At 37.2% G+C, this 11652-nt stretch overlaps 3 protein-coding genes across 3 annotated transcripts; 2 read left to right on the top strand and 1 right to left on the bottom strand.

The window, feature by feature from the left end:
• Window positions 1-2647: 2647 nt before the first annotated feature.
• On the top strand, window positions 2648-8975 carry LOC110762861 (kinesin-like protein KIN-14I). The gene is made up of 17 exons (XM_088255276.1): window positions 2648-3222; window positions 3757-3923; window positions 4015-4158; window positions 4322-4555; window positions 4645-4716; window positions 5045-5113; window positions 5211-5414; window positions 5502-5583; window positions 5731-5826; window positions 5922-6098; window positions 6179-6285; window positions 6394-6833; window positions 6993-7246; window positions 7336-7499; window positions 7619-7810; window positions 7926-8461; window positions 8554-8975. The coding sequence occupies exons 1-12, from the start codon at window positions 3105-3107 to the stop codon at window positions 6583-6585; spliced, it is 1662 nt and encodes a 553-aa protein (XP_088111402.1). The 5' UTR covers window positions 2648-3104; the 3' UTR covers window positions 6586-6833; window positions 6993-7246; window positions 7336-7499; window positions 7619-7810; window positions 7926-8461; window positions 8554-8975.
• LOC148293488 (kinesin-like protein KIN-14F) lies at window positions 6805-8683 on the top strand. The gene is made up of 6 exons (XM_088253937.1): window positions 6805-6833; window positions 6993-7246; window positions 7336-7499; window positions 7619-7810; window positions 7926-8461; window positions 8554-8683. Exons 1-6 carry the CDS (start codon window positions 6805-6807, stop codon window positions 8681-8683), a joined length of 1305 nt encoding a protein of 434 aa, XP_088110063.1.
• Window positions 8976-9802: 827 nt separating the features above from the next.
• Window positions 9803-11241, bottom strand: LOC110762836 (F-box protein CPR1). Its single transcript, XM_021965532.2, has one exon. It carries the CDS (start codon window positions 11165-11167, stop codon window positions 9809-9811), a length of 1359 nt encoding a protein of 452 aa, XP_021821224.2. The 5' UTR covers window positions 11168-11241; the 3' UTR covers window positions 9803-9808.
• Between the last annotated feature and the right edge of the window lie 411 nt (window positions 11242-11652).

Below are 11652 nucleotides of genomic sequence, written 5' to 3'. Positions count from 1 at the left end.
AATTGAGCACCATTAATTTATTTTATACTATACATATTGTGCTAACATGTCTCAATCCTCAACCAACCATTCTTGACTTGGAAGCCTTGGAACCTTTTCATTCTAGTTGCTTATGGGGAGCAAGTCATGATAATTACCACAACAATAGTAATAACTAAAAAGTTACACATGTATCAATCGTTGTTGATGATTGTATATCCGAGTTATAAGTAAATTTTGATTCAAGTGTTGTTTTTCAAGATAAAATTTACTTATACGAGTGTTGTTTTTCAAGTAAAATTTACTTAATTCGGATTTATATCATGACTTGCTATATGAGTGTTGTTTCCTAAACTAAATATGTGCATTTGTTGTTCAGTTCGTATTTGAGATTTTATGCAAAAATAAAAAAAGATTCATTATTACGTAATCTAATTGGATTCTGTTAAATTTATAAGGAGAGTCTTTGCAATCGCTTTTGTCTTGTAAAATTATAGAATGAAACTTGTACTCCATATCACTAACAAGGACCATAGTCCTCCTTTTATCATGAACATTTCATTAAACATATAAATTTTTCTTCCATACAAAAAATAAATTTATTTTTGTCATTATTATTATTATATTTTTAAATCTTATATTGACTCTGATTTGATAAGAACTAAGGTAATCATATAATTAGACCTAACCCTAAATCTTGGGGATCGTCTTGAACAGAAGAAAACTTGTGAATTGATTTTTCCGGCAACACTTTAGCCGGGCCGGTGGATCCCACTTGCTGGCAGTGTTGGGCTTGGGCCGGCAGCCTCATATCCTTAACTAATATTACGTAATGCCGGCATGGTTTTTTGGGTCCTACCAATTGTACTTTAATTTTTGGGCCCCACATCATGTTGTCAATCTCTTAGTCCCCGACTAACGAACATTTAAAATTGGCGCCGAACCTATTAGGCTCGTAATGTCCTAACCGTATGTTTGAATCTTTCAACCGTTGGAGGGAACGGAATGTGATTTACAACAAAGCCCTTCACTTCTCTTTTGTTTACTCTGATTTTATTTTTTGTCGTTGATATAAGCGATATTAAGAAGAAGGGGAATCAAACATAAGACTTCGGATATATGGGTAAATGCTCTTAACTACAAACTCCTTACTTGTTTACCGTAATGTTCATATTATATCATCATGCCAATCGGATTTTATTTGTTTATCAATTCTTTTTGGGCCATTTATGAATTATAAGTTACTTAGATTACAATAGACCCTAAAGAAAAAGACTTAGAGATCTCATGTGCATCTTCACCTTATCCCACCCCACCTCACCCCACCACAGTGACAAAGCCTAGAAGAATCTTGGACTAAGCAACTTTATCATTAAAGGAACCAAAAAGAAGAAATAAAAAAAACCCCAAAAGAAAAATATGGCCTAATTTCAAGATATATAACATATAGGCTTGTAATAAATAAACAAAAGCCTAAATCATGAAGTGGTGCACATATCATGTGCTCTCTTTCTTGCCCTGTCCATGTTATACTGGTAATGGTGAAATGGGCCATCAATCATCTTTCAGTGACAAGTGGAAGAAGATAAGGTGGTGCAGCAGCTGGTGCTCTTCCTCTTTCAATTTCCTTTTCATTGGTTGGATTTTGCATTTGATATCTTTTTTCATGATTGTGTGAGTTTTGTTTATGTGGGTTTTCAAAAGCACTTTCTGATTAATTTGCATGAGAGCTAACAGCTGAAACAAGTAACATTATCTGAGGGCCAAGTTCTCAATTCCTGGTTAAGTACAATGGTCCTAATGATCATCCCAACTTTTAGCAATTGAATTATTGTTGTTTTTTTTATTTATTTATTTATAAAAAAAGGATGAATATCTCCAATAACCATGGTCACATGTTTAGCCTTTACACATAAGCAAAGGGCTTAGTCTATGTTCTTGAAAAGACCTAAATCATATGCACTTGCTTTAGTTCTTTTCTAATTAAATTAATTTCAAGCTCCTCTTCAAAAAAAGGCTTTGACTACATTTTGAGTATTTTCCATGTAAGTTGGGTTTTCTTGATTTTGCCTTTTATTAATTTTTTTTTACCAAAGAGAAATTTCATTAAATAAACTTGAACGGTACAATAATAAAAGACATCAACAAGGTGGTAATTGCTTATCTTATGCGCAAAAAAGAACAAAAAAAAGATTAAAACAGAGAGGTCAATTATGATTTTCATGAACTAAATTAGCTTGGTTTCCGAATATTCATGAACTAAATCAGCTTGGTTTCCGAATGTTCTTTTTCATAACCAGAACAAAAACTTTGGACAAAACAGTAACTTCATGAATCATAAGACCTGTTCCCAATTGTTTCTATGTTTACCAAATTTTTTTTACAGAAACAATCCCATTAATCCACCTTCCAAGACAAAAGAAAAAGAAAAACTCCATCTCTCAACAAAAAAAAAAGGAAAAAAAAGAAGAAGAAGAAAAAGGTAAATTTTGTCGAGACACTATATATTTCATCCACCACCAATCCAATTGAGCAAAGAGCCTTCTCTGATTTGTCTTCTTTTTCACCAATTTTATTTTTATAGCCAACTAATTTTAAAAGCTTTTGTCACGCGTGAAATATAAACCGTTGAAGCCTAGTTTCTCCGAGAGGCTCGGAACTAGGTTCGGTGTAGCTTTTTCCCTTCAATATTAGACAGACAGAGCGACAGAGAGAAGGGAAACAAAGCTAAAACGAGAGAGAGACCCCAGAAAACTGAGAAACAGAGAGAAAGTGAGGGAAAGGACGACAAAATCATCCAACCCCAATCTTCTCTCTCTCTTCATTTTTGAAAATTCTTTTTTCCTTTTCTTTTCTTTTCTCAAATAGGACCTAATATCTTCACAACCAAGTCTCCCCTTTTCTAATTTCAGTCTCTCCCTCAGAGAATTCAATCAAACTTTCATAACTTCACCTGAAAAAGAAAGAAAGAATCAAACTTTTCTAAATTCCCATTACAGTTTTGGCTTCTGAATTGTGTTTTTAGATATCTTGGGCCTTTTGGATTAATGGGTGGGAGTTGAATTTTGAATTTGAGTTGGTTTCAAAGGCCGGACATTTTGTTTTTCTGAGTTTTATTGGCGGTAATGGCAACAGAGCAAGTATTGCCCTTCTCTATAGCTTCTGTGGTTGAAGACGTTCTTCAACAGCATGGGAGTCGTTTAAGCGATATTGACTTGGCTTCCAGGAAGGCTGAGGAAGCTTGTAATTATCTTTCCTTCATTCTCTTTATCTTTTCGACCTTTGAATTTGGATTAATTTGAGTTTTATTTTATCTAGTTTATTGGTTCTTCCATTTCTCGGGGGCTTTCTGTTTTACATTCGATTGAAACTTGTAGAGTTTTACCAATTTTGGGGGATAAGATTACGAATTTGTCAAGCAATATGTGGTAAGATAATAATTTGATGCAAATTTAATGCAACGATTTTTGGAATTTCTAGAATGCTGAATTTTTCTGCGTGGAAGGAGGAATGATTAATTTGTTCTCGTTTTTATCTATATCTCTGTAATTTTTCTTGATGAATTTTGGCATTGAAAACTAAGCAGTTAGTTGAATGTAAGTTTGGTATTAAACTTTCAATGAACTTGGAGATGAGTTTAAATATCATGACCTCAAATTTACAACAACAATTCGAGAGTAGAAGCAAAGTTTCTGATCACCTCTTCAGTGATAATCATTGCATTGAGATTTGGTATATGGCAAGTGAAAAAATGAATGTTGCCATGCTATTTTGCAGCCTTGAGAAGGTATGAAGCAGCGAGGTGGCTGAGAAAGATGGTCGGAGTTGTGGGGGGTAAAGATTTGCCAGCTGAGCCTTCTGAAGAAGATTTCAGGCTTGGATTGCGAAGTGGGATAATCCTTTGTAATGTTCTTAACAAGGTTCAACCCGGAGCTGTGCTGAAGGTATGACTCAACTTGGTTTTTACTTTGTCTTTGTTCAAGCCCTTTATTTATCGACTGTTTTTTATAAAGTTAGCTGCCTATATGTTTTTAGGTAGTTGAAGGACCTTCCGACTCTGTTCTTATTCCTGATGGGGCAGCTCTATCTGCGTATCAGTACTTCGAAAATGTCAGAAACTTCCTTGTGGCTGTGGAGGAAATGGGGCTTCCAACCTTTGAAGCCTCTGACTTGGAACAGGTTGGTGCTGTTTTGGTTGCATTGATACTAAACTTGAAGAGTCCATTCTAGGTCCTTCCCTCAATTATGGATGTTTGAAATGTACCCAGCAAACATTTATGCATCGTTACTTTGTTTATTTTGTCGTTCTGCAGTAACATTTTTCCACATTCTGAATTTACAGGGAGGAAAATCTGCAAGGATTGTGAACTTTGTTCTAGCACTGAAATCATATAATGACTGGAAACAAGGAGGTGGAATTGGATCATGGAAATTTGGTACAAATTTCAAACCACCTACCTCTGGGAAATACTTTTTCCGAAAAAATTCAGAACCCTTTGCAAATTCCGTTACAAGGACCTCATCACTGGGAGAAAAGTCCCTAGATAGTTTGTCCAGTGAAGATATCAATGAAGCAGTTAGTGAGATTAGATGTTTCTTAAATTTTTATTTTTACAGTGAAGATATCAATTGCAGAAAATAATTGTTCTGTCTTCTGATCTTCAGAGTTCCTCTCATGCCTTACACATGCTAGTCCATGAAGCGCTTTTCGACAGGAGACAAGAAGAAATTCCACTCGTAAATGTTCTTCTGCCTGTTATACTGATTCTCTTAATGAATTATAATGATGTGGAGGGGAATCAAAATAACTTTCACTCATTTCGGTCATGAAAGTAGGCCATTAATTGCTCTGTAGCTTGCTGCCATCCATTGAAATTGGTATACACTCCCCATATATTGAGAACATCTAGTGGAACTAGAAGTTTATTATTTGGTCTTTTAAGGGTCACATTCTTGCTCACAATATCATGTTTCCGGTTAGCCTGAGCACTTGTTTTTCCAATTCATTATATATGCATGTATACATTACTTACTTAGAGAAACAATTTCCTGTTGCTTTTAACAGATTGTGGAATCTATGCTGAGTAAAGTCATGGAGGAGTTTGAGCATCGGCTAGCAAGCCAAAATTCACTTGTAAGAAGCTGTCTTTATTCAACATTGGTTTACTGTTTCATAAGAAAGCTCATTGCTTCCTGACTCACAGAACTTGTACTGATTTTTAAAATGACAGATAAAAACAGCTTCCAGAGATATGACATTGTCTGGCCCTGAAAGATCTCTTTCTGAATGTTCTGCTGACATGAAGGTAGATGACCATGAAGAGAAAGTTGCGGCTGATATCAAAGAGGAAGAAATATCTGACCATGAAGAGGGATCAAAAACTGAGTCTTTTAAGCAGAAAATGCTGGTTGACCGACAGCAGAAAGATATTCAGGTAAACTGCAGTTGTATCATATTAGCAGCTACAAATTTTGTTAATATCCCCTAAATTACTGGTGAAATTTTTGTTAATATTCTGTAGGAATTGAAACATACTCTATATGACACAAAAGCAGGAATGCGGTTTCTACAGATGAAGTACCAGGAGGAATTCAACTGCCTAGGTATGACTTTAAACGAACATTGGTCTAATTTTTTATTTTTCAACGAGGCTAGCTTAGGGTGCTCACATTTTTTGGCTTCCCCGAAATAGAATGTTTTAAAGTTGTTTCACTTTCTCAATGGAGGACCATAACTAGTTTCCCATGTAGGTAAGCACCTGCACGGTTTGGCTCATGCAGCAACAGGATACCAGAAGGTTCTTGAAGAAAATCGCAAGTTATACAATCAAGTCCAGGATTTGAAAGGTAATATTTCTGGTCTTAAATTGTGTTGACTTCTATATTTAAAAATCAACTTATGTTTTCTATAAGATTAAATGGTCATCAATTATTTTGGTTAGGAAATATAAGGGTATACTGCCGAGTGCGGCCCTTCTTGCCTGGGCAATCAAATCGTGCCAGTACTTATGATCACATTGATGACACAAGTATTAAGATTATCACCCCTTCAAAATATGGCAAAGAGGGACGGAAATCTTTCAGTTTCAACAAAGTGTTTGGTCCATTTTCAACCCAAGGTTAGCTAATCTGCATATGTGTTCATTCCTAACCTGTCATATATGTCAGCATTTTCACTGCCACTTTTCTTTCACTGCAGAGGAGGTATTTTCAGATACGCAGCCTCTGATTCGGTCTGTTCTTGATGGTTACAATGTCTGTATATTCGCTTATGGCCAAACAGGATCAGGAAAAACTTTCACAATGGTAAATTATGTGCATAGATATTTCATCATGTAATCTTTATGCTTTGGCCAGTTGACTCCTGAAAAATAATGAACTAATTTTGTGGATTCATTTTGTTTACCAATAAAGACTGGACCGAGAGACATTACAGAGGAAAGTCAAGGTGTAAATTATAGAGCACTTAGTGATCTATTTCTTCTATCAGAACAGAGAAAGGACACCATTAGCTATGGAATTTCTGTTCAGATGCTTGAAATTTACAATGAGCAAGTTCGGGATCTCCTGTCGATGGATGCCACCAACAAAAGATATCCTTCATGAGCCATGACACTAATTCACTTTTCCTTATTGTTATTTTCTTTACAATGCACATATCATATTCTTGTGTGTTCTTAACTCTAACATACATTAGAAATTCGTAACAGTTCTCAAAATGGAATTAATGTACCCGATGCAAACCTTGTTCCTGTATCATCAACATCTGATGTTATATATTTGATGAACCTCGGGCATAAGAATCGTTCGGTGAGTGCCACAGCCATGAACGACAGAAGTAGTCGGTCACATAGGTAAGATTAATGATACACTGTAATTTGAATCGTGTTCCCTTCTCATTTAACATTTTGAGCAAAATTCTGAAGTGATTATGAGTCCATCTAAACTAACTCCTGTCACATTTCATACGCATAAAGCCGTAGACATTGACTTCCTTATGTTACCATAAACAGCTGCTTGACAGTTCATGTTCACGGGAAGGACCTGACATCTGGAAGTATTCTCCGTGGTTGTATGCATCTAGTTGACTTGGCAGGAAGTGAAAGAGTTGACAAATCTGAGGTGACAGGAGATAGATTAAAGGAGGCACAACATATTAACAAGTCTCTCTCAGCTTTAGGAGATGTCATTGCCTCTCTTGCTCAAAAGAATTCACATGTTCCTTATAGAAATAGTAAACTCACACAACTGCTCCAAGACTCACTTGGTAAGATTGTTTAATAAACTTGAGCTTACATAGACATTTTCTCTTTTTTTATTTTTGCGTAGTCTAATCATCTGATTCGTCCTTAACAGGAGGGCAAGCGAAGACGCTCATGTTTGTTCACATTAGCCCCGAGCTTGAAGCTCTTGGAGAAACACTTAGTACACTCAAATTTGCGGAACGTGTTTCCACAGTTGAGCTTGGTGCTGCTCGAGTTAACAAAGACAGTGCAGATGTAAAAGAGCTCAAAGAACAGGTGGAGTATGGCTTATATTATTATTCCGAGTTATATGTGCAATAAATTTATTCTTGATGATTTGGAGGGAGAACAACAGAGGTGAAGCTCTTGTTTACTATTTATTCTTTGCTTTTCAGATTGCTACTCTAAAGGCAGCCTTAGCAAGGAAGGAAGGACAGGGAGTGCAGCTTCAACATTCTCAATCCTTAAGCCCAGAAAGATTTAGAGTCAAGTCTGCTGGGTCTTCCCCTTTGCATTCTAGTCAGAAAAGCACTGGAGATTGGTCTGGTGGTTCCAGGCAACAATTGGAGGATTTTGGAAATATAGAGGTACTGTCCAAGTATTGAATTTATATGCCAAAGACTTTATTTTATCTATGTCATTTAATGAAATCTAAACACTATATGTTGCTTCAAATATTCATCTCTATTTGGATTGCACTAGGTTCGGAAAAACACTGCATCAAAGCCGAAAAGGCGAAGTTTAGATCTCCATGATATGCTAAGGAGTTCACCTTCCTGGCCACAGATTGGCAGTCCTGGATTGAGTGGAAAGGAGGATGATAAGGACTCAGTACTTTCTGGTGATTGGATTGATAAGGTGATGGTGAACAAGCAGGAAAATGCAAGCGGAGAAGAAAATCTATTAGGAATAGGATGTTGGGATGTGGACAACAGACAGTTGCCAGAGATGTTTGGTCCGAGCAGCCTCCCAGACCCTCCAAAGTTATACATGGAAAACCAAAACTTTGGCAAATTAATGGCAAACAAAGAGGAGAGCCAAGACTATGAAGTACAAAGGAGTCGATATGAGGCAGCCACCACGGATGACTCTGATGAGCTTGAGGCTGCAACTAGTGATTGCTCGGAGCCAGACATGCTTTGGCAACTTAATCCCCCGAAAGCGACTGGCATTCCGAATGGATTGGGAGCAAAACCAAAGAAACCTTATCCCAGGCCAGTAAGGAGTCCGGAAACTAGGTAAACTCTGACTTCTATCAATTTGCAATGCTTTCTTTGAGCTGCATTGATATATTGTGATAAACTGTTTCCATGTATCTGCTTGTAACCAGGAGTTTAATTCCATCATTGATTCCTTCGCCATCACGGAAGCCACCAAATGGGGTTAGTCAGCCTCTGCATAGAACTGGAAGGCAGGCAGGTCCTGGTGAAGGGAAGCGAAGATCTGGGAATGCTAAGTGATCGATGATGAGTTTACTTTTATGGTGTGTTGAGGGAAGTTTGGTTGCTCTACGATGAATTCTTTTTCATTTTTTATTTTTTGGTGTCAATTTTTGCGTATTCATATCTAGAGAGAGAGAGAGAGAGAGAGAGAGAGAGAGAGAGGTTTCTATGTATATGAGAGGTGGCAACAATTGCAGTTGCCTGAGTTTCTGCCGTGGTGGTCATATATGTATGTTGTCGCACCCCGTTCATCTCAATTTGTTTATATGAGTATTGATATTTCAATCAAAGAACAACAATTTTTTTTTTCCTTTGATGTGTTCTTAAAAAGAGAAAATGTGGTTTTGTATATATAATTCATTCCCAATGTCTCATAATGGCTGGTCTATTTTTATACGTACTTTGCTTGAGTCCAAGACAGATTGAAGTTGATACTCATTCATACAAACAACAAGGTTTTAAAAGCATGAAATATATTCCCTTCCCTTCCCTATGAAGCTAAGCTATCTATAAAACATATAATATAACTCAACATGAGAATTTAAATATGAACATTGCTTCGCTCCTATGCGTTAGGGGAACCTATTTCTCCTTATGACGTGGCACACTCGTAGTTCAACAAGTGTACATCTTTGTTTAATTATAAAACACTTAACTCATCCTCTCTTGTTATATCTATGATCATGAGATACATGTTGTCGCATTATATTCATCTCACTTTGTTTAAAGGTTAGTCTAAACAACAACGGGAAGTAGAGTTTTCACACACATTATCAAGGTACCATGGTGGTTTAAACCTGAGATCATTGATCTGTAAGTCAATATCCTTTTCCACTGGACTAGACCCATCGGCAAGAACTATCAAAGTTGATATACTTTTACTAAACCCAACAAAAAGAAAACAGAAATAAAAAATCTTGCATTCAAAGATTGAATATACTTCTAGAAAACATCCAATTGATGCAAGATTAGCCACATAATCAAATAACAAATAAATGTTGATATCCCAAGATTATAGAAACAAGCATCAAAATATAGATATAAATTTATTATTTCGGACGAGAGCTACGATTATATATATATATATATATATATATATATATATATATATATATATATATATATATCTTCGCCCTACTGAGTTTATTTGTCTCCCTGGATCGAAACCAAAGTGCTGGCACAAACAACAGCTTGAGTTCGATCAAAAAACACACCATTAAGAGGAAGATACTTAAACTTTCTGGTTTCAAGGTTGTAGAAAATTAGCACAACATCATCCCTGGCCACCATAACAACTTCCTCGCTCTTCCACAACGCCAACGGGAACAATGGCTTTTCCGGCTCAAAGGTTAAGTATTTTGTCCAGGAACCCTTCTTCCCACTCTCATCCATCACCCATATGTCAAAGCAATCTGGCATTGACGCATAAATAAATATAGCAACGCTTTCCTTCCACACCCCAAAAATCTTGCTCTCATAATACCCTACATCGGGAGGATACGGTATTATATCAAACACCTCTTCACCAAAGTCGAACGAAAGAATTCCTGCTTTCATGTCCCTTTCCTTCCTCTCCTCCTCCTCCCTCGCCTGCCGCTCGTTGTTTTCGGGGTTGTCTTCGTCGCCGTCGCCCTCGTTTTCCTCCCCGTAATCATACTCATCGTCTGTATAATTATAGCTGACGACGTACTCCCTGTCCTTATCTGTTGCGGGCCAATAAACAACACCCTTGCAGTACACAGACACAGCATGCTGAGGCCAAAAGAATCCGGTTTTTGTCACTATGTTCCCGATCTCGATCTCTTTCCACGAATCTGAACCCTGCAGGGTGAACACTTCTGCTCTCGGAGGATGAACAACGAAGCGATCGTCGTCAACTTTTTTGTCTCCATAAGTCACAAGCCGGACGACTTTATAATTCTTAGAATGCTTGAGATCACGCCCCAACCCTACCCCAAGTATGGCGACTTCTTCCGGGGAAGAAAGAAGAACTTCTGATTCAGGAAGAAGCTTGATTTCTCTAATGGCCGGGTTGCATAAGGCCACCTTTTTATGGAAATCAGTCAGACAGACGATCCCATCACAATGACTTGAAATGTCCGCGCCAACCCTATAAAACTCTGCCCCTGTGTCTACACCTCGAAAACAAGAAACTTCAAGGTCCTCGAAAACGGGACGGAGGTGATCATCGCCACCGTCCATATCATCATTGTCAACATCATCAGCGCGGAGATTAAACATCGAGAAAATGAGTTCCTTTTGGTCTGTGTTGAGGTCTGTGAGGATAAAATGCTTGAAAAGGATGGTGGTGGAGGGGGTGGAGATTTGGTGTCGGGTGGAATTGAAGTTGGAGAGGTGCATTTCTACAAACTTAGGGGTAGTGATCAAAACATACCACGACTTGCGGATGCATTTGAATCGCATGAGAGATTTGGGAGGCAGCCTTGACAGGATATGCGTCACCAGCTCTTCTGACAATTTTGAAAAGATTTGATCTGCCATTTTCTGTCTGCACTCTCAATTGGATCTCCTTTTCTCTTCTTCTTCCTCCTCCTCTTTTCTCTATCTCTATTACATGAATATTGTTGTTGCTAAGGCAAAAGTAACGGGGAGAGAAGAATGTGGGTGTAGCGGTGAGAGAGAGGAATATAGGTGTAGCGGGGAGAGAGGAATGTGGGTGGAGTAGACAGTAACTACTTTCCCTTAATTTACTTAAGCAAATTAGTTTTTAATTAATATTATACCTTTAGATTGTGGTGTATTAAGCATAAATATTTTCAAAATTTTTGAATGTTTCACCATTTGAGGCATTCTTTTTATATATATAGATAAAATATAGATATAACAATGTAACGTTATACTTACAAGAAATTACGGAAATCATGAAGCAGGTAACTTAAGAATTTGGGAATAAGGAATTGGAATTGGAATTGGAATTAGATCAACTACTTTCATAGATGAGAGTTCCAAGGTGAAATCCATAATCA

This window comes from Prunus avium, chromosome 6 (genome assembly GCF_965620075.1).
Source record: "Prunus avium chromosome 6, drPruAviu1.hap1.1, whole genome shotgun sequence".
Lineage (NCBI taxonomy): Eukaryota > Viridiplantae > Streptophyta > Magnoliopsida > Rosales > Rosaceae > Prunus > Prunus avium.
Note: the sequence above shows the minus strand (reverse complement) of the source record. Positions and strands in the feature narration are given on the sequence as shown.

Excerpts from the sequence above, each read along its gene's own strand:
- LOC110762861 (XM_088255276.1), top strand. The coding sequence starts at position 3,105 with ATGGCAACAGAGCAAGTATTGCCCTTCTCTATAGCTTCTGTGGTTGAA. Across the intron at positions 4,556-4,644 it reads GTGAAGATATCAATGAAGCA|AGTTCCTCTCATGCCTTACA; the intron begins GTTAGTGAGATT and ends TCTGATCTTCAG. Across the intron at positions 6,099-6,178 it reads TGGTCCATTTTCAACCCAAG|AGGAGGTATTTTCAGATACG; the intron begins GTTAGCTAATCT and ends CTTTCACTGCAG.
- LOC148293488 (XM_088253937.1), top strand. The coding sequence starts at position 6,805 with ATGAACGACAGAAGTAGTCGGTCACATAG. Across the intron at positions 7,500-7,618 it reads TAAAAGAGCTCAAAGAACAG|ATTGCTACTCTAAAGGCAGC; the intron begins GTGGAGTATGGC and ends TTTGCTTTTCAG. Across the intron at positions 8,462-8,553 it reads GTAAGGAGTCCGGAAACTAG|GAGTTTAATTCCATCATTGA; the intron begins GTAAACTCTGAC and ends GCTTGTAACCAG.
- LOC110762836 (XM_021965532.2), bottom strand. The coding sequence starts at position 11,167 with ATGGCAGATCAAATCTTTTCAAAATTGTCAGAAGAGCTGGTGACGCAT.